This window comes from Siniperca chuatsi, linkage group LG17 (assembly GCF_020085105.1).
Source record: "Siniperca chuatsi isolate FFG_IHB_CAS linkage group LG17, ASM2008510v1, whole genome shotgun sequence".
Lineage (NCBI taxonomy): Eukaryota > Metazoa > Chordata > Actinopteri > Centrarchiformes > Sinipercidae > Siniperca > Siniperca chuatsi.
Window position 1 is genome coordinate 24,405,805 of NC_058058.1, and position 22,586 is coordinate 24,428,390.

Sequence of the window (22,586 nt, forward strand, 5' to 3'; positions counted from 1 at the left end):
AACTGTCAGATTGGTGGAGCTTGTTGGAGCCATACAGATCTGCAGACAATACTGAGGGCTAAAAATAACTATGTCTTCCTCTTTGTGTTTTTAGGGAAAACTATTATCAGTTGGACACGTGTAATTACAATCTTCCCCTGAAAAGACAGTAGAATTTAGCATCAGTCAAAGAAAAGGTGGGAAAGAACAGTACTCTTTTTTTCTCTTTTAGAAAAGATGCACATTTTTATTTATTAAATATTTATCTATAAAGTATCATCTCTTTATTGATAAAAATTAAATGGGCATTTAGCGTTAGTGCATTAATAATACAGCTTTTTACATAGAATTTCCGTCTCTTTTGTTAGACTACAGTTATTAATGAAAGCTCAAAAAACAGTTTTACCAAAATTATTAGATAGTTATTTACAAAACTACACCATTGGATTGCATGATTAATCCCAAAAGTAGTTAGAGTAGTGTCCTGGGATTCAGTGGAGAATTTGAGTGTCTCTCACTAACATTTACTGACAGACACACACATTATACAGCACCATACAGTTATGCAGATATCATACCCTATACAGAGCTCGCCTATGAGCCCACAACCTTTGTCAGATCACAAAATTCCATATCCTGTGAAATATGGGGACGTCTCTAAACTAACTGCAGAAGAACATGGGAGATTAGGGAGGAAAAGTGCATTAAGATGCTTCAGTTGTAAATATATATGAGGAGGGAGAGAGTGAGAGGGAGAAGGAGTGTAGGTTTTTAAGTTGCTGTCACTGGGCTGTCACTGTGTCTGTCAGAACAGATCCATCACAGCTCTGACACGTCAGGCTTCACATTTGCATGGAGTGCAGCAGGAGCCCGTCCTTATTATGCATTCTGTCTCACACTAACCTTCCTCTCTCTGCCAGATGAACTAACTAGCATCCGAGAAGCATATTTTATAGAACGGCATGAGCTGCGGATGATGGAGAGCTGTTATTGGCTTCTGACAGTGTGTGTGTGTATGTGTGTGTAGCACTGGGTGCCGCCATCTTCTCAGGTGTACAGGGATCAGCCATCTTGTCAGGTGAGCTGCTGCTAACTAACTATATGTTACTTTGACTTTCTCTGCAGGCTCACGCCACACACACAGCAACAGAGAAGAGGGGGCGATGAGGACACAGCCGTATGTTTGTGTGTGTGTGTGTGTGTGTGTGTGTGTGTGTGTGTGGCACAGTATGGCGGTGCAGATGCAGTCAGTCCCTCAGTGAGGAAGCGTCCACTGGGACAAACACAGCTGTGGCGTGGCATCGGGTTGCTAACGAGCCTTATCACACAGGCGCTAGACTAGACACACACACACACACATACATGCACCTACACATGCAGGGAATAGTGCACAAAGACACACTCAGACAGTCCCAAAACTGAGGTAAGGGCTGATAAAACACAAACACACACAGGCACCCTGTATACCCTGCAAAACACATACATTATCTACACACACACACACTCATATTATCTCATATACATACACTCAAGCATACACAAACAAGCACATGCAGCCACATACACATTCATATACTGTATACACATGTTCTCTATAGAAACCTTCATACACATACTGTAGACACACAGGCCTCACACACAATTTCATGTACACACACATACAAACGCATACACCCCCACACATACAGCTAATGATGTCATATGCTGCCATACTGATGTTAACTGTATGACTGCTGTTAATGTGAATACCTCGTAATTCCACTTATGGTTTCATGTTCGATTGTAAAAATAAATAAATAAAAATCTGTTCACAATCTAACTAAACATTTAGAAGATCATTAAGATAATTGCTAAGACCCAGGAACACAGGGGTCATCGCTGAAAAGAAAGTCAGATGGGTCAAGAAACATAAGCAATCAGACGATCAGACAGGTCGTAAACAAAGCTTGAGGTTAGTCAAACTTGAGGAGGAGAAAACAACTTTCTGCTGTAAACATCCATCACAGTTTACAGACAGACTTCCTAGTCAACTTTAACCTACCCTACTTAGTGTAATTTTGCACACACACAGTTTTTCTGTGCAATGAGCAATTATTTTCAACATTTTAGGTTGGCTTACTTTCAGTTTTACCTCCAAATGAAATGGTTTGATAATCTGACTGTTGGTTTGTTTAAAAACTCTTTGATTGTCTGACTGCTTGTGTGTCTTGCTCCGTCATTGTAGCGATGTTGCTGTGTTTCCAGATTTCAGCAATTAGTGCTGAGTGTTATTATGACTGCTAAAAATTGTTAAAAAGTTGTAACAAACCAGATATTTTTAATGTCCATTCTTCATATATAATTGCACTTAATTTACCTAATACTTTAATTCTGATTCTCTATATTGTAGTTTTACTATTGCTATATCTATTCTGTATATATGACACCTATTACATTATTGTCTGTCCTGGAAGCGTGATCCCTCCTCACTAGCACTTCCTTCCACTTAAGAGTTCATATGCAGGAGATACAAAGTTTTCAGCTGACAGCAGTGCACATATGATTGTGTATGCAAATAACAGAGACAAACAAAAAACATTTATGTTCTTATTTGTTTTTATTTTACGGTCACCAGATGAGCAGATACATCATTTTAGAAAAGAAATTGATATTTGCAAAAAAATTATAATACAATTTTCTCAATATAGATTATGTACAGAATGAAATGTAGTCAAACTGAAATCAGCATTCTGCCTCTTTGTCATCAAGAAGACAAAGCAATGAGGGGTCTGAACGGTCCTCCATAGACCCATCTCCCTTACCAATAAATATAAACTGTATATATTATGTGTGCTGCACTCATCCAGGCATGGACAATACCAGGGCAAGTTAGTTCTCAACAAATTTCCCTTAATCAGTTCTTATACATCACTGTGCTACACACACACACACACACACACACACACACACACTCGCACACCCACGAGAAGCTTGACACACAAGTGCACACAAGCCAGAGAACAAATTACAGTTGGGTTACAACAATGGGTCATCTTAACTCATGAAAAGGAAAGAAGAAAGCAAAAGAAATGTGTATGGAAATACCCGTCATTGTCCTTGATCAGGAGGGAGAAGTGGCTTTCTGGTCAAAGCTCGCCGGAGCTGGCTGAGTAGCACTTGACATTTGGCCTGATTCAAACAGCCAATTCTACAGAAAGCTACCGAGCTGGAAAATCTCTCCCAGTCTCACAGATCCTGCCTACTCCTTTAACTCCCTCCCTCCCATTCAGTCTCTCGCTGTATCTATCTTCCTTTCTTCTCTCTCTTGTTCCTATTCTCTCTATCTTGAATGGTACAGGTGCCAGGACAAGGGTTGGCGAATGCCCCCTTTGCCTGTTTTCCCTCTGGGAATGAAGAAAATAAATGCACACGAAAGCTCCCATCCAAGCTGTATTGAAACAGGACAGACAACTGCACAATCACAGAACGAGCACAAGAAAAGACGACAGCAAAGTAAAGCTATGGCCAGTACAGGGTGGGGAATGCTTGTAAAGGGGATGCTTGAAGGACTTGAAGGACACTATAAGCACAACGCTTGCCAGCCGCTTTACCTTGTTGCTGGGCATCACCTCTCCAAAATCGCCCTCCTTGTTCTTGGGGGGGGGAGAATTATGACTTTGTGCCGATGAGCGAATACACACACTTGCATAAATCATCCATCTTGTTTGGCGGTTAATTACTCTTGTTTACCCTCCGAGTAACCTCGGGATGGGGTGGCGCGATAGGAGGGAGCCTGGGAAGAAGAGATAGCACCAAATAGTAATCTGCTGACGCTGTTCATCAGTGTGCAATTCGCAGGAGTAAAAGCACATAGTGGGCTTGAACCTGGGTGTTAGTGAATTAGACAAGGTTGCCTGGGGTCTGAGGACAGCAGCTCCATCAACATCCTGGCCTGACCACAGCTGCTCGCTAAGCTGTTCTGGGGTCAGCCGGTGAAGGAGCCATGCTGAGGCAGCCCAGCGCAGGCCAATCAGAGAGCTCCTCAGGATGTACAGCAGGCTCTGATCGTTGCTTATTTCATTACGGGGAAAGCTACATAAATCCACAAAATGGAGAGGAAGAGGCACAGAGGGAATATTTGCATTTCTCCTCTCCTATCATCTCCTCTCAATGCCCCCCTCCCCAACACCACCCCTTTCAATCCCTCCCCCATTTAGTGCAGAGTGACTTTAATCATCACTTTCGCCAAAACACATTAAGCCGGTGTGTCCGGAGTTGAGGGGGGAAAGGGGGGTTGAAAAAACACAGAGTAGCGCATTAGATTTGCAATAGTGATGCATCACTCTGGCATTACTTTGGAGATTAAAGAAGGGACGTTGCATTTCAATGGAGTGGTGCTGATGGTTGACTGATGGATGACTGTCCTCCTACACTGAACCAAACAGGAAACACCACTGTCGACCAGGGAGGGAAGTCACACTGACCCTGTAGTTCCCCCCCCCCCTTCTATCCCTCCATCCATTTAGTTCTTATTCCCTCTACTTCTAAAAACCTATTTTTTTCTTCATCCTTAACAAAGTTTCCCCTACCTTTTAACCCCCAATCTGAGAGCACCTCTCCATGAAACGATGTTTATGAAGCCGTTTGATCATGTTCTCAAGTCAAAAACAACACTTCCTTTGTAGGAGGAGATAATACTGTAAAGTGGATGGCATACATAAAACTTAAGCCAACACTCAACCTGACTTTGACTGGTCTTTGTGTTACTGCATCTGTATGGAAAGGATGGATGTAAAGTGCTTGAGAGCTTAGAACAGGCAGGATGAGATTGGGAGGAGACCATAAAAACATTAAACAAAACAAAAATTGAAGGGCAAGAAAAAGGGGGGCTTTAGAACTGAGCTCATTGGGGCAGGTTCAATATGGAGACAGAAAGCTTTTTAAACGAGGGGTAGGATGTGGGTGGGCGGGTTGGGTGTCCCAAGGAAACAAAATGACAATACGTATTTTGTTCTACAGTCTCAGAGAAACAGAATCACAGTCAGTCAGTCCAAGGGTGCAGCCCACCAGCAGCCTGGCCCAGTGGGTGAGCTTTCCGGTCATGCGTCCATCCAAACCCTTGAGCCTGGGTTCACCCTGGCACCCAGCTCTGGTTGCTGTGTGCTGGTGGAGGGCAAGCAAATGCCCCCAAGCTCACGCCCATCCCGATGCCCACACCTTGGGACAGAGAGCCATCAAAGTTGAAGTCCATGCTCTCTGTGTCCATAAAGTCACTGAGCAGGATGGAGTCTACATCACAGTCTAGGCTATTATGGATGTTCTCCATCTCCAAGTTGGGAGCCATTCTACTGTGCTGTTGCCCCTGGTAACCAGAGTTCCCCGGCTGGTGGTTGTTGTGGTAGTAGCCATGCCAGGAGTCAGTCATACCCTGATGATGAGCTCCAGGGTAAGGCTGGTGACGGGGGTGAGGTGCGGACGCCAGGCGGCAGGGGTCCTGGGGAACATCCATGACGCTGGCAGGGTTGGGCGGCAGGGACGGCGATGTTGGGAGGTGTGGGCGGGGCCCATAGTGGTTGGAGGTCTTGAGACTGTAGGGCTGCAGGATGTCAGTGCTAACCCGTGGGGAGAGGGCCTGTGGTTGTGGCCCACTGTGCATAGGGTTATGAGGGTTGTGGGTGTGGGGGTTCTGGTTGTGCATGTGACTCTGGCTGGAGCGGGGGTTGTGATCATGGCTGGCATTTACTTTGTTACTGTGGCCATGTTCGTGACTCTGACTGTAGTCGTGGGCTGGGTGGGGCTTGTGACTGTGGCTGTAGTCGAGGCTGGCTTGGTGTTTGTGACCCTGATTGTGGTTCTGATGGTGGGTTGTGTTCTGGTCATGAACTGATCCATGGCCATTGTGTAGGCTGGGATTGTGAGCATGCTCTTGGCTGTGATTGTGGTTATGATTGTGGCTGCGATTCTGATTGTGGCTGTGCTGGCTGTGAACGCCATTGGTTCCCTGTGTCATTAGTGTGTGTGTTTCCCGTCCCTGGCCCAGCACTGTGTCTTTGTTGCAGTACGGAGAACCTCCAGTAAGCAGACTCTGCAGGGCGTTGTTCTCTGAGTAGCCCCTCATTGGGCGCTGGAAGCTGACTGGCTTGTTCTCCTGGATGGTCTCCATGGGAGTGTGGTGCCGGAGCATTCCCATGGAAGGCTGTGCGTACATGGGCCCACAGTAGGAGCCCTCCGCCTTGGGCCCAGGCACGTAGGGATAACTGTTGCATTTGATTTGCGGTGGCTGGGGGTAGCCGCTCTCATCTAGACTGATAGCCCCAGTCAGGTCGGTCAGCTGGGGCAGCTCCACAGTGGGGCAGTGGCCCCCAGTGCCAAGGGCCGGGGAGCGGGTGCTGGTGGGGCTGGGGTATAGTTGAGGGGAGGCTGAACAGGACACTCCACCCTCCTCCGGTTCGTCAGCCTCTGCCTCAGCCAGGATCGGGGACAGGCAGCCACTCAGCGTGGAGGCAGAGGAGGAGGTACGGGAATGGAGGTCTGTCCAGGTGTCATACTCCTCACCCCCTATGCCCACACCTCCTTTCCCTGCTGGACTGCCATGCTCCGGGGAGTCTTGCATTGTGGGTCCAGCCCCCTGACCTTGTCCCCGTCCAAGGCCTGCTCTCTTACGGCTAATGCGACCCTTGGTCTTCAGGTAACGGGTGCCATTGTCTACAGATGCCGCACGTCGTCTGGGCCCCTTCCCCATCTTCCCTCCTTCTGGGTTCAGCATCCACCACGAACTCTTCCCCGTCCCTTCATTTTGCACCCGGATGAAGCGGCTGTGCAGGGACAGATTGTGTCTGATTGAATTCTGGAACGAGAGAGAAAGATGGGAAGGAGATGGTGGGTGAGAGGGAGAAGGAGGCAGAAAAGGGAGAGAGAAGAGAAGAGATAAACATTAACACCCAAGGGAACATTTAGGGTTAAATAATCATTTCTTGAGAACACAAAGTCATTTCAAATTATGGCCAAACTATCAAGGCTGCATGGCGAATGAGAAAAAAGATGGATAAAGAAAGAGAGGGAGATGGAGGGGAGAGCAAAGAGGGCAGGGAGAGTGAAGGACCAATCGATACCTCCCCTGACCAGCCTCTCCTCTCCACACGCGCTCACTGAGTCATAATATGGACATGGGTGCAGCCTCCACATCAAACCATCACCAAGGTTACAGAAATGAATCACGCAAGGCAACCCAATCACAGACAGCCCATATCGATTGCAGGGCCTCCAAATATGAGAGCCTGAGACCCAGCCAGAGACAGGGAGGGAGGGAAGGAGAGGGAGGGAGGGAGAGGCGTGATTTGGCAGGAGAAGATCTGGAAGAGCACCAGAATGAAAAAAGAAACACAGATACAGAGGCCTGGAATAAGATAGAGGGGAAGTAAATGGGGGGAGGGAGGAGAAGAGGGACATGCTCATTTAACCTGTTTTAAACTCATGGCACAATTAACTTGACCGTAGGCAAAGACGGCAGATATCATTATGATGAAGTCTTCCTGTGAGTACCTTTGAAGGAAGACGGATGTGGCAGTCATGGGTGGGTGCGGAGTGTGGGGGGTGTATAGGATAAGCCTCTCCAGACCCCTGTTTAAGTGTCTGAGTGACGGCTGTATAGTTAATCCAGGGCTCCGCAGCAGCATTTGAAGCCAGTGCCAACCTGGAGTGAGTTGATGAGATCTAAGCCTGCCTAAAGGAGAGCTTAGCAGGGATACACATCATCTCAGCTGGCCAAGTTAGTCTAAGTACAGCATGTTCATCCAAATCTTTCCTGCTTGTGTCATTATTCACACTCTCTCCAGCTATCCTCCCTTTTCTCTTCCGCCTTCTCTTTCGTTCCTCTTTTGCCTTTCACTCTTTTGTGATCTTTTGGGAGAAACAAACCCCCCTCAACCTCAACCCTCTACCCCATGTGTGCAATCACACACTTTTCTTTTTCCTCTCTGGAGATATCTATCTATTTCTGCCTTGTTTATTACCTGCACATAGCTCACAATCTCTGTCTCCTGATATCTTGAGCCATTCTCTATCTTCATTCACTCCCCGCCTCCTGTCCAATTTTCCTGCTCTCAGCCCCATTCATCTCCCTCTCTGTGTCCCAGCGTCTCTTGATCACGACATTGCTCATTCTCTCCCTCTCTCTACATCCATCCTCTCATCACCTTACACAACTTCCATCTTCCCCCGTCTCCCCTCTTTCATTCATTCATTCACACTGAAAGGCAAGCAAAAATCGGAAACAAACAGCAGGAGATGCAAATTTGAGCTCAGTGGGGGGCCAGCTTACATTTCACCCTTCAGCGCAATCCATACAGTCAGCATATACCAACCAACCAACCCCCCATACAATACTCTGGCAGCATACAGAGCCGCATGGCTGTGAAATGGACAGACAGCTAAAAGAGGTGACTGTTCTTTGTTGTTGCAGCGTATTATGAAAAGCACAGCATCCAGAACAGCAGGTAATATGTTTCTCGCAAAATGTTTACAGGGGAAATTCAGCTTTAAGTGGGTTTCAAATCAGTCTTGTATCCTACCTACTACTATTCTCATTCATGTAGAAAAGCCCCCTCAACACACACCCATCCCCTCAGCATGACTCCTAACAGGTAATTTTATCCCATCCTCCACTCAAATCACGCTGCTTTGACTAGACTCTCTTCACAGACATGGAAATTGGATTGGAGAGATGTATTTATGGTTTTTTTTCTGCTGTTCAGAGGGGTCCTCTCCAAAACACCAGGTCGGTAAAATTACACAAGCTCAACGTTCGGAAATGAAATGGGCTGACTGCACTTCTCAGCCGTGGCACGCTACGGAGCACAGACTTTATCAAAGCCAAATTGAACGATGACGTTGCGTGAAAGAGGCCGCCAGTGGATGCGACCCACATCAGGTGATCTGAGAGCGGTGCTCTGACAGGTTCCTCCACAACATGACGGCTCTGGCTGGGCGTAGCCATGGCAACAGAGTAAACCAAAAGAGAGAGAAATGAAGAGAGAGGAGGTGATGGTGGGGAGGAGAACGGGGAGAGAGGAGGGGAGGTGGCTGATGCTGTTTGATGCTGCAGGCAACTCCAAACAGCCTTTTATCTGAGTCTGTCAGATTCCTGCTTCCAATCCACCAGGGAGGCTCAATCACCAGTAGTCCCAACGTCTCACTACCTGTACCAAGCTGTGATTAGCAGTCGCGCGCGTGTGTGTGTGTGTGTGTGTGTGTGTGTGTGTGTGTGTGTGTGTGTGTGTGTGTGTGTGTGTGTGTGTGTGTGTGTGTGTTTGCATGGGTGTGAGGGGAGAGAGAGCTTCCGCACAACTACCAGAGCAACAATTATATCACAGTAGACTGCTGTTCGTTCACCTGCTGATATATTGTAAAGTAGGCTACTATAATGTGGCAGCTCCCTGCTCATCTTCTGTATATATTAAGATTAAACTGACATTCTTTTAAGGCTGAGACTGACCGTTTTGTACTAAAATTGCAAATAGTGATAATTTAAATACTATAGTTTCCTAACAAAACTTATTCATAATTATGTGTTTGGAATCTAATCAACATGCATCCGTTTAGGTTATGGACATAGACAACTAGTGTGCATTTCATCAAGAATGTATGTAATGTAAATTAAATTCAACCAACTGTGTGGACAAAAACAGGCTATGTAACATTCTATTTCTTCTTTCTACTTTGTGTTACTTAGCCTTCCAATAAATAACCCATAGGGTTTTACATTTGTTATTCTTGCTATTTTGTGTCTTTACAAGATGCTTAAGTCCATGTACAATGTTGCCAGTTTATGAAGTACACCTAAACTAATGTAGTCTAATACAACAGCCCTCTCTCACCTCACTCTACAGCTGACATCTGGCAGGCAGATATACATTATTAAAGCAAGTTTTGGAGTGATACAGCACTGACTGTAATTTATAAAATGGAAATTTGATTAAGGACAAATAATGTTCCTTGTCATAATCAACTTCTTGTGATCTAAAGTGGTTTATTTATGGTATTATGTGTACTTTTGGCTTCAATGTTATCCTGTCTGTTCTGTTGACCCTATGAACTCTATGAACCAAAGTAAGTTCGGAAGAGCTTTTATTTTAATGGCAATAAAGTTAACTCAACTCAAATCAAACCAGCTCTTTGGCTCCTTTTTTCTGTAAAAAGAACGGACATTCAACATTGGTTTCTTTTAACTATGACCACGGTCGTTTCCTAACCTTAACCAGGTGGTTAGTGTTTTTACTATGACAATCAAGGCCCTACAATTTACAGTCATCAGTTATTTAAAAAAAAAAAAAAAAGCCAACTACTAACTAACAGCAGGGCAAGAATGCGCAAAATTCAACCAAACTGCTCAAAGTCTGAGAGCTGGTCAAAATAACACTGCTAGCTTATAATCTTCACATGTGGCGTCAGCCTATAGTTTACATTATAGCTTGCTTAGGTCAGTTTTAGCAAGACCAAGAAAACAGCCACATCAAAACCATATATCAATGCCATTTGGTACAGTTTATGTTGTCATTAGTTGCACTAAAGATACGTTTCGCTAAATAGCCAACGTAAGATGTTACTTAACCATCTAAAAGAAACATTGTGAGTTCAGCAGAGTTCAGAGTTCAGTTCTGCCAAGAGCTGTCTCTAGCATTGGAAAGCCACCCCAATTTTTAGTCCTGTTTTCCTTTTTATATCACTTCTTTTCTTTGCCGCGGAATGGGGTTTTCCTGCTGGGAGAGGCTAGTTGGGATGGCGATAAAAGTAGCTTGCCAAGAGCTTCAGCCATCTCTGTGTTTCCGTGAAACTAGGGTTAACTTATAGCATCTTTGGCTGTGATTTTGTATTTTGTCTTTCACGAACATTTCGTTCAAAAGAACATATCTTTTGGGTGAATAAACTGAACTGAATCACTTCCTGAAATGATCCGTTCTCTCAGTCAGTTCAGTTGAGTTCTCAGTCGGTTGCGAGTGAACGTGCAGTGATACACTCACTCACGAATGACTCATTCATTGTGGAGGAATTGGGTGTGTTCAAGACAGCAAATACAAAGCTGATTAAGCTTGCTAACATTTAGCTGCAATGATTCAATAACATTGGTCTTGGACTGCAATCCAGATATATGACATTATCTAGATTGATATATGCATAGGCTAACATTTAACGTTACTGCGCACAGTGCCATGTGCATGCACACACACACACACAAATCCTTGAACGTCTATCTTTGTGAGGACCGTCATTGACATAATGCATTCCTAAGCCCCTTACCCTAACCTTAACTATCACAACTAAATGCTTAACCCTTACCCTTACCCTCACCCTAACCATAACCAAATTCTAACCTAACCCATAAAACCAAGTCTTAACCTTCAAAAAGCCCTTTGCAGTTGTGAGGACCAGCCAAAATGTCCTCACTTTCTAATAATGTCCTCACTCTGTAGGTAAAAAAACATGTCCTCACTATGTAGCAAGTACAAGTACACACACACACACACACACACAAACACACACACACACACATACAACGTTACTGTTTTGAAAAAAGGACAGCTATAAGGATTTATAGAATTAGATTTTCTATCCAGTACCTTCAGTGTTTGTTTGTAGAGTTTATGGAGTGGTTGCACTGTTGTGTTGCTCACCTGAGACCAAGTTGTGACACATTATGAGAGATGGGATAGTACCATAGAGTGCATAAACAAAATTTCTACATCTGTACTCATTAGATTTCAAATACATTTAAAAATGAGCTAGGTTATGTTTTACAACCTTTTGTAGTTTACAATGTGGTGGTGAAACCTGCAATATGAAAACATTACATGAAGTAATATTTCATTTAATAATTAGGTGTTAAATATATGTGCTGTATATAATAGGGTAGGACTTTGTTATAGCAGCTTTCAGTTTGCGAATGGTATTCAACTAAAGTCTCAGCTCACTGGCTTATCCTTCACAAACAACCATCCTCAGTGCACTAGTTCGAGCTGAACTGAATGTTCGGCCGTGTTTCAGTTCAGCGAGTGGGACTACGCAGTTGGAGCTCTGGTCAAGCACTGAACGATTTGGTGAACAAATCTTTCTAATGAACTGATTCTAATGATTCAGTACACTGAAAAGAACTGCTTTATCCATCACTATTGTGCTTGAAATCTAGCCTTCAGGGGCAGCTCTACTTCTTCGTCCTCTCATGTTGGACTGAGGGCAGACTGGACACTACAGTGACTCACTATCGCCTCTCGAGGCACAAGTGGTATTACAACACAGGACAGGCCAAACAACACTTTTTTTTTAATTATTCTGGGGGGCAATTCAAACAATGTATTTTGTGTGTGTGTGTGTGTGTGTGTGTGTGTGTGTGTGTGTGTGTGTAATTTGGAGGACTTATTGGTAAAAAGATGCTGTGGCAACTGTGGCTAGAGACACATGCAATGGGAACAAAACTTAACCAAAACACAGACAACCAAAACATGTTAGTGTGTTACAGATTCCGATCTAATAAGGAAACAGCCAATAGCAACAAGTCAGTTCCATTGATTAATGATAGACAAACATGATGGGAACAACTTCGCCCCCGAGAAAGATAAAAACCAAATAGACTTATAAAAGAATGACTTTATCCTCTATATTGTTCCACTTTAAACATCATCACAATACCATCCTAAGTGTTTGCAGACTAAGTGCAACTATAAGGGCAACACCACAACAAGATGCCAAAACAGAAAATCAAGGAACCTTCTGACTACCACTTTAATGATTTAGAGTTCAGCATGAGTTCAGTATATCAAGGTGACTCTGGTGCAGGATTGGACCATCACATGCAAAGGGAAGGCAGAGAGTCTCCAGGTTATCACTGCAATCAAAGGCTATATAGCAGGAGATGTCACTGATTAGCACACTGTCAGCCACAGAGGGGGAGCTGATCAGCAAAATCCTCCAGCGTAGTCTTTGGTTGGAATGAAACCTGCAGACTCTCAGCCCTCCGTAGCACATAGCTGCCCATCCCTGCCTGAGTGTATATATTAACTTGTCAGAAAGACTGATTCTGGATGTGGAGAAGCCTGTTCTCTCTGCTCTCAGCCTTTGTCTTTTTTCTAATGCAGGAGGAGATGGACTGTTGCAGAGAGAACAGTGACTGAATCTGTTCTCACATCCACCCTCCTCCTCTACAGGGAACACACTGCACTGTATCCAGCTCCACTACTGTATATTACTGTATGCATAAATAGTGACTGAGTTTGACCCTGACACATTGCTTCTTTCACTGAGTCAGGGGATAGTCAGTCCAGTGGTTAGCTAATGGCCCGTGGACACACAGATCTGTCTAAACACAGAATTCTTACACTTTTCCCTTTTTCAAAATCCCAGACCAGGCAACAATTTACGACTGGGTTTGGGAACTACATCATACTGCATCACTCTACATGCTGTATTATTACAGCTGAACATTTAGATGTAACCATATAACACGATTTGGTTACATATCATCAAAGTTCATTCTTGACCTAGGAAATACTTTGACCATTCAATACCAACTCAGAGTGTGATCACTAGCTTTTCCAGAGCTTTTAACCATATTAAACTTCTTCATCAGCAAGGGGAGTTTGCTCAGTTGTAGGAAACTCAGAAGCTGCTATGATTTAATCCACAGGACTTTTATATGTGTAAGTGTATAAGTTATATAAGTATAGTAAACGACTTCATGTGTAATATTCGTGGAGTGTCCCTTTAACATACTTCTCTTGGAATTCCTAATTGAGCATACAGGGGATGGACAGAATAACAGGAACATCTGTACAGTACAGTACAGTACAATCCAGTACAGTAGAGTAGACCTTCAGAAAATATATCCTTTGTTTCATTTTGTTAAAACTGTGTCAGACTGAGAAAGGTTGAATCCCTTTGTTGGTTGCAGTTTACATTATACTGTGAGTTGCTATTTGTCCACTCCCTGTACCTGCATTTTATTAAGACCCTGTCTCCAAACAGCCTTTTAAATGGTCAGAAACTGTGTGATCTCTTCAGCGAGATGCCATGTGTCCACATCCTCCATTTCAGAATAGCAATAACAGAGCAACGGCTAATTTTCTTGATTATTATTATTTTCAACCCCCTTGTCCTTTTTGTTATTCTGGGTTAGGTAGCTAATGCTAATTACATCTATTGCAAATTTTCCAGTTTGTGTTGCATAGCAACAAAAATGATGTAACCCTTTGCACCCTTTTTCCTCGTGTTGTCTCTCTGTTACTAGCAACTCTCTCAATGGAGCTTTGTGTCTGAGCAGAGAAAAGACTCCTATTCTAATTCTACACAACAAATCATGTCAAAATATATACTGGATATGTATTGGACCTTGTCATACCATAGAGGGAAAAACTGTTTCCAGACATTTCCACATCTTGTTGCAGACTGTTAAAGTTGTGGAAGTTCAGGCAGCATTGTACATTGTACAGCATTGTAAACAAACGCCACAATATATTTCACGACTTGACACATGTTCACCTCGATGTGCACACGCACACAGACTCACACACATCTACCCCCCACCCCCACCCCAAACTGACAATCATACTTAATCCCCCTCTAGCCTGAGTAATCCCCAGCAATCCAAGGCTAATCCTGGTTAATTCTGGGCACTCCTCAGCTGGGTTTCACCCTGAAACCACAGAGACAGGGTGGGGATTGGTCGGATCATGGCGATTGAGGCTGGGTGCGGCGTTGATGGACGTAATTGGTCGGGCAGTTATTGGAAGCCAAGAAAAACAAGCACAGGTTTTCACGGGTCTTCAAAATACGTGCAGATTGACTCCCCCTACGTCACACTACAGCCTTACTGTTGTCGCCGCTCCTGGTAGAAAACATGTTTTTCACCAGAGTCCTGCGTGTTAGCATAAACTCCTGTGTACATGCTAGCGCGCCCTGTTACTTTGTCTGCTTGCTGTGACAACTGGAGCTAGGGGATAGAATAACCTTTTCTATATCATTTAAAGGACTGAAAAATGATTTGCTAAAATAAAAACACAAGCAGGGTATACAGTATGAGTCATTCCTCCGGTGTAAGGGGCTTCTGAGACGTCATTAGCCTCTATTCAATCAGTTCTACCTACCGAAGCTCCTAGCTCAATTCTTCTTAGCGGCTATTGATCCTGATTCCAAAATGAAGCACTTAAGACGCCTTGATCAAGCTGCTCCTTAATCTAGCGTTAAGCAGATTGAGACCTTTTCACCCCGTGTCTCAGACAGACTTATTACTTTGGCACAGGGGTACAGTGGCAGTCAGAGCACACTTCACACAGACTCAGTTTGGGTTTTAGAGTCTGTTTAAGCCCCTTTGGTGCAGAGCAGGCGGCAGAAACACTTTTACTCTCTACCATTTTGAAAAAGCTGTCAATATACACAAAGCCAAGAGTGTTAATGAAGCAATATGTCACTGACAGGGGATGGATGGGGATGCTTTGTTAAAAACAAGAAGGCCTCTGGTGTTTGTGGGCTCGACTATGAGCCTTTTCAATTGAATTTGCACATGGAAACTGCAGGATATGTGTTTGAACCGTTGGTATACTCCTGAGAGTGTGAAAGCAGAAGCAAGAAGGAAACTGATTTACCTTCTGCTGCAGCTCTGTCAGCAGCGAGACAGGGAACAGGTTGCAGAGGAGTTCTGCTCCTAGACATTTTTATAGGCTGCTTTTACCTCTCTATCCTCACAGGAGAGAAGTCTCTTTAGAGGATTCAGTAGAACATCATGTAGTGGGTTTTATAGTGCTTTCTGCTTCACATTTTAAGCAGCCCACCTCTAATTTATGACGCATTCCACGACACATTCAAGAGGAGGGTTGCGTTTTAAATTCCATGCAGCGCTCCATTAGATGTGGTCCGGCACAATCCAGCCGAGTGTTGTGGGGATTGTTGTACGCCGCCTTGTTGAGAAGTAGTGGGACTAGGCAAAGCCGTTTTCTCCCCTTGCTCAACCATTATTTATTAATCCATTTCACACAGCCAGGAGTCATTATGCACGGTCCTGTCAATGGGTATCTCTCTATGCCGCGCATTTATTTGATAATAAGCAAGAGTGGGGGAGAAGATAAAAGCGCTGACTGCGTTCATTGTGAAGCGATTTCTGCAGGCGGGGAGACTTAAATGAGAGCAGCCAGGCTCTGTGTGGGAATGGGTCTCGTCTGCTAAGCCTGTCTGGAGGCAATCGATGGAAATTAGTCAACGCTAAAGATTCACTTCCTGTGACTGATGTCACGGGCAGCGCTTGTCTCTTTGAAGAGAAATAAAGAAGTGGGAGGCTGAAGGATTAATGGGGTTGGAGAAGGTGTGAGCATGCGGAGTTTGGGTGGGGGCTAAGCTGGCAAAAAAGATGCTATTCTTTTACTGGATTGCAAGAAAATAATAGGTCAGAGCATCCAGAGGAATGCAGTGCAGCTAGGAACATTCAAGAAACACAATAACTTAGTTGTATATAAGGCCAGCAACAGCATAGACCGATCAGTTAAAATAAAGATGTGCAGTCACACTTTTATAATAATAGTACTGCTACTACTGTGGAAACATCCTGGCCAACACACTGTGGAAGGCTGCAAATACTGAAATATTACTTAACAGTCGTAACAGTAGCACTGTCTTTTAAACATGTTTTATCATCTGTAGCACCAGAAAATGTACCACATGGCTCATTTAACAGTAGCATAAAGAACCACTTTCTAAAGATTGTCTGTGATGCCATACTGAATGTTATCAACATTTTGTGGTGTAAAGAACATTTTAAGAAAAGACTGAATGCTCTAATTCAGCAGGTTAAAACAAAGAACCCTTTGAAACTGGGAATACATTTGTAAGGTTTTTTGTAATTGGCAGGTTCTTTGAGTCGTGATGGTCTTACAGATCTCGTCAAACAACAAGAACTTTCCTTTTTCTGTGTGGAGGATGAATAATAGTGTTTACAGTTGTAGCAGCAGTTTCAGTTGTACACTCGCAGTAGCTGTGACAATACGATCAGAGTTAGTGTCTACAGCAGTTGTACTGAGGCCACCTCCTGAAAGGTGCACCAGTTTGCTTCTCCTCAAAGTACAGCCGAGGGACTAGAGCCAGCCCTCAGGCGACAGAAGGCCTTTCATTCCTCCTTACTCCCTGTGGAGCTCCACAAGCTCTGGGGGGAAGACAGTGAAACAAGGCAGACAGGGAAGGAAAAGACGGGTGGAGAGAGGCAGGGAGCGAGGCATCGTCTGGGGCTAACCTGAGAAAGGTAGACGGTAAGAGAGCCTGAGGGGCCAGAGGCGGACAGCAAGCACAATCCCCAATGGAGAGGCCTCTAATTGGAGCTGCCGGCCTGCCGAGGCAGCCTCTCCCTCGGCGGATGGACATAAGGAGCAGAGTGAAGGCGGAGAGCCCGAGGGCGGGAGGAGAGGACAGATAAAAATAGATGCAGATTAACGAGCATCTGAAAGCGGGGCAGAGGATCGGAAAATCCTCCCTGCGTGCCAGAGATGCCCAGTCCTCAGGCCACAGTCGGCTCTGTAAAGAGTGATGGAACCAAACTGGCTATGAGTGGTGCTTCCTTCCTGTTGGCCTTCCTTACATCACAACACCGGGAGGGAAGGAAAACCACTATGTCATGCTGGAGGACATTTCTTAAATTTTAATGAAGTACTGTAGTAGTCAACTTCCTGGGGTAAAAATACAGTAAAATTTGCTCTTTTGTTGTATTTATGTCATAAAAAATACAGAGTATCTTTTAAAAAACATCCTAATTTGTGTCATATGCTCAGGTATCACAATTATGTAGCTAGTATAATTTGTACAATGAACATTTTTCACTTTGTAGAGGTTTTTGGGAAGGGTTAAAAACAATAAAAGAAATATTTTCCTTTATCCCTTTTGTCTTTTTGATTTGTATTTGTGTTAAGCTTCTCTGCTTTGTACTTTTAGCCCTTCTTTGGGAAAACTTACATGCTAGCTGCCAAATGAACCAGAGGATTAAGCAATAGTTTCCTCTATTGTCCCCATGCAAAGTAAAACAAAATATATTACATTATGTTATCAACTGTGTTGAGAGTTCTAAGAACATGAGAACAATGTTCCTTTAGAAAATATTCATCCTCACTGTTTATTTAAGTTCTTTTGTTTTTAGCTATCGAGCTACCTCATAAAAAGCTAGCAAATGAGCAGGACTAGCTTGTTGTCTGGCTAGTTTGCTAGTTTCTAGCCTTCTGAACTAGCTTGATAGGTATATACAAAAGAACTTAATCATGTAGTCTTTATCTGAATGGATGTCTTTTTGGCTTATTTTAACTCATCTGGGACCATTTAATATAATTTCTGATGCAATGCTTCTATAAACGGGTTGCCAATTAAACATTAAAAACAGTGCAAATACAGAAAAAATCTCTGCAATTACAGTAACAAGAGTAAATGTAGTTTGTCACCTCCACCTTTGACACACACTCATAAAAGGAGTCCACCTCCACGGCTGTGATTTCTATGCCTCCCCTGGGAGCTTTCACACGCCAGGTGGAGCATCGTGACACCTAAGGGAGCCAAAGGAGAAGCTGAGAATCAGGCCTGATCACACCTGCCATCAGGTCTCAGGAGAACACCACCCACCTCAACACTCAGCTGTCACATCCATCCACACACTGAGGCTGTACAACACCTCCAACAAATGCACTGATCTACAGACAAAAGCTGATACACTGGCAGAAACACAGGCTGAGACATTCTGAATGGCACATTAATAAAAAGCAACAAAGGCTAGATTGACTTGAGGAATTGGAAAGATGGGAACATGCTCACAAACATCAGCCACTGCCACAAAAACTTGTTATAAGAATAACAAGTATCTCTTCTGTTCAAATAATGAGTTCAACCTTTGGCCTTTCATCCATAACTTAGAGAGTTGACAAATAGAATTCTGTAGCCTTGAATAAATAACAGACTCCTGAAAAAGAGGTGATCAACTTTTCTTAAAGTGCCTGTACCTCAATTATAGGTTAGTTTGATTTAATCCAAAGTAGTACTGAAAAGCCACTTAATCATGACCATGAATATTCAACACTTTGTATTGAATATTCATTATCATTTGGGAAAAAATGGGAGGTATTGTTGAATATTTAGAGCTTGAGTACCTTTGCTCCCAAACATGCAGCTTGATTAAAGTATCAAACTACCAGCTGAATTTACTGCTTCAGCAGGGAACATCACTAGCCTGTTATTCTGAATTGTCATTTAGGTTCAATTCATTCATTTAGTCACTCCAACGAGGTATCGCCTCAGTATGAGGCTTCAGGATAACTGAGTGGTGATTTTCCAAAATTATTATCCAAAATTATAGTACAAAATATCCTTTGTGTTTTGTTCCTTTCCTTTCCTTTTGTGTTTCCTTGCTGAGTCACAGCAAGGGGCTAGTTGCTTGTAGGTTTGATGCTGGGACAAAACACCAGAAACATACTTAAACAGAGATATCTTTTTGATTTTGCTAACTGAGACTATTGACACCTCATATTAGCTTCGGTTGAACTTTGGAATGCATTTTTGCGCAAAACAAGGACTGGATTTTGTCCCCCTTTTCTTACATTGTAGTTGCTGTATCACCAGTATGGCGAGGAGGAATGATTACAGTCACTCATACTCTTTTATCATACATTTGGCACTTGAGTGAGAACCTAACAAGATTTGTTTCTGTACTCAACTTACAACAACCTTAACGGCTGCATCATTCTTATCCACACTTTTTTTGTGGCAATGGTGTCACTGTTTTTCGTGGATGTAGCAATTTTTTTTCAGGAAAATGACATCCCAGTTCTAATCCTGCCTGAAAAGCTCTGATTTGTATGGTTGAAACCTCCCTCAACAGGCACAACATCTGACCTATTTTAATCACTAAACAAATCAGAGATGTGTGATTCAGAGGTCTGGAACCCGGCTCAAACATCACATCAGTGCACTGCAAACAGTTCAGTTCAGTTCACCAGAATCACCAGAAACCTCTGATAGCAACATTTATCAAAACAAAATACATACAAAGATCTGTTTGGATCATATTTCACTGCAACTTGGGTGGTGTGTCTCTGTTCATAATGGATCATCATTAGCTTCATCTTTAATTGCGTCTCTGTAACCTGACACCTGCTTTGGGGCCCACACTCAAATACCGAAGCTAGACAAGAATAGTAATGATAGCAAATTTATGAGAAGAATACATGCTCATTGACTACAATAAATACTTCACAGTATCATTTGATTCAATTAGTCCTTTTTTATTCAGCCAGCTTTGGATACACAAAAATTAATGGGAATGTGACTTGAGATTGATTGATTCTTTCCAAGTAAATAATTTTGCCAATTCACACTGTCACACTTTTTGAGAAACACATCTCTCATCAGATGTGCTCTTTTGTAGTATGCCAATTCCCTTCTAAAAGAGAAAAAAGTCAGATGCTCTTCGGTGTGTGATGTGTTGGCTGTCATTCTTCCAGGATGAGGCTACAGATTTCCATTTAGTGGATGCAATCTGAGAAATTGACAAGAAATTGACAAGACACAGGGGAAAAGGGATATACATATTCACAAATCATGAATTTAACAGAACTTCTTATCTGGTATTATTAATTGACATCACAACAGAAGTCAAACCCAACTCTGGCAGCGTGCATATCACCCTTGCAAAGACAAAGCCACGCAAACACACACACACACACACACACACACACACACACACACATCTCGTGCTTCGCTAGCATGGCATGCTGGGCCGGCTCATTACTACAATGCCAAGCTACTAGTTGCTAAGGAGACCTTAGGGAGAGGGAGGGTTCCTGTTGCCATAGCAGCAAGCCTGCATCCTGCCAACTGTCTTCCCCCATGAGACATGACCATCGTAGACATAGAGAGAAAAAGAAACGGGGAGAAAAAGTGAGGGCAGAATGAAGTGAGGAGAGAAAGGCTGGAGGGGGTTATGGTTAAGATGTTGAAAGAGGAGGACTTGTACAGATGCCTGTGAGGCGGTGGGCTCGTTGGAGAACCACAGAGACTGTAGAAATAATGCGCGGGGAAAACTGATAGGGTGAGAGCAGGAAAAGAGGGAGACCTTGTAAAAAAAAAAAGGCTTTTGAAAGCGCCAGTGTGCATGCAGCAGCTTTCCCATGGCTAGCATGGTCGCTGCCACAACTAGATCCAGGTGTTGACAAAGACGCCAAAATGACGCTCAGTACCCCGAACCAAAACCCCATCTTGACTCCCTTAATCCCCTCCCCATAATGCCACGCATGTCCCTGAGTGAACCGCTCGCTTCTCAGTTTTTACTACGCGAGCCGAAGATCTGACAGAGCTTTTGGACGAGCGTTCACAGAGCCCATCCGTCATGGAAAGAAATCTGCTTTGGTGAGAGTGAGCGGTAATGAACGACGGATGGGAGGGAGAGAAAAGAGAGAGAGGGAGAGCATCTGGGAGGGATGAGCAGAGAGAGATTAAACTGATTGGGGAGTGCAGAAGAAGGGCGAGGAGGAGGTCATACGAGGCGAAAGAAGAGAGAAGTCCTCAGTCTCAAATTCAAATTAGCTTTATGGGTTTCCAAGGACACTGAATTATTTCCATCCTCCATTTCTTTCTCTGTGTCACTGTCTCACCCCCTCCCTCCTCCCCATGTCTCTTTTCTTTTCCTCTGTTTCTTTTTCTCTCTCTGACTTCATTGGCTCTTATTAAATCATTCTTTTCATTGCCTAGGACTGGCTCGTCACATTGAGGAGTACACTTATTTTAAGGGAGCTATAATTGCAGAGTTACAACATATTAACACCTTAAGCTCACACCTCTCTCCACCCAGTTCTGCTACCCGAACTGAACCTGGCTGGTCACGACAAAGTATTAGGTTTGGAATCAGGTTTGGGTTGGGTTGCAGAACTCCCGTTTTGTTGTGTATACAGACTCGGGGCGGGTTCCGGTTTATTTTTAAATGTTATTTATTAAGAAACAATCCCTGATTGTGCTAAATCATCTGTGTCCATGTGTGTCCAACCTTATTGTCGGACAGAATGTTGATATTGGATGATTCTGCAAAACCCTGCAGATTACGTTCAGTGGCAACATTTTAGAAAGTCCAATGCCAACGTAGACCCCTTGGTTCAAATTAAGGGAAACGATACAATAAATTTTTTGACAATAGTGGCATTGTGGCAACAATTTGTGTTTGTCCCTTTCCTCTTTCAACATAACCCATGACCCCCGTGCACAAAGCCAGCTCCATAAAGAAATGGTTTTCCCAGTTTGGCATGGAAGACTTGCACAGAGCCCTGATCTCAACTCCATCCAACACCTTTGGGATGAACTGGAACACCGACTGTGAGCCAGGCCTTACCACCCGACATCAGTGTTGGTCCTCACTAATGCACTTGTGGCTGAATGGGACCAAATCCCTGCAGCCAGGTTCCAAATTCTTAATTCTTAATTCTTAATTAATAGTCATGGTTTTGGAATGACATGTTCCACTATCACATCTGGGTGTAATGTCTGACTGTCCACATACTTTTGGCAGTGTTTTTCATAAGTGAGAAAACCTTTTTAGCAAACTGAACCAAGCATATCTCTTTGTCTTTGAAAAACATTCG

The 22,586-nt window shown here is 43.6% G+C and overlaps 1 protein-coding gene across 1 annotated transcript in view; it reads right to left on the minus strand.

Moving 5' to 3' along the window:
- Positions 1 to 2,556: 2,556 nt before the first annotated feature.
- foxo6b (forkhead box O6 b) overlaps positions 2,557 to 22,586 on the minus strand; it is a 42,724-nt gene continuing 22,694 nt past the window's right edge. The window contains exon 2 of the mRNA XM_044170972.1: positions 2,557 to 6,805. Coding sequence (XP_044026907.1) covers positions 5,090 to 6,805 — 1,716 coding nt within the window. The 3' untranslated portion in view covers positions 2,557 to 5,089. The remainder of the gene's footprint in view (positions 6,806 to 22,586) is intronic.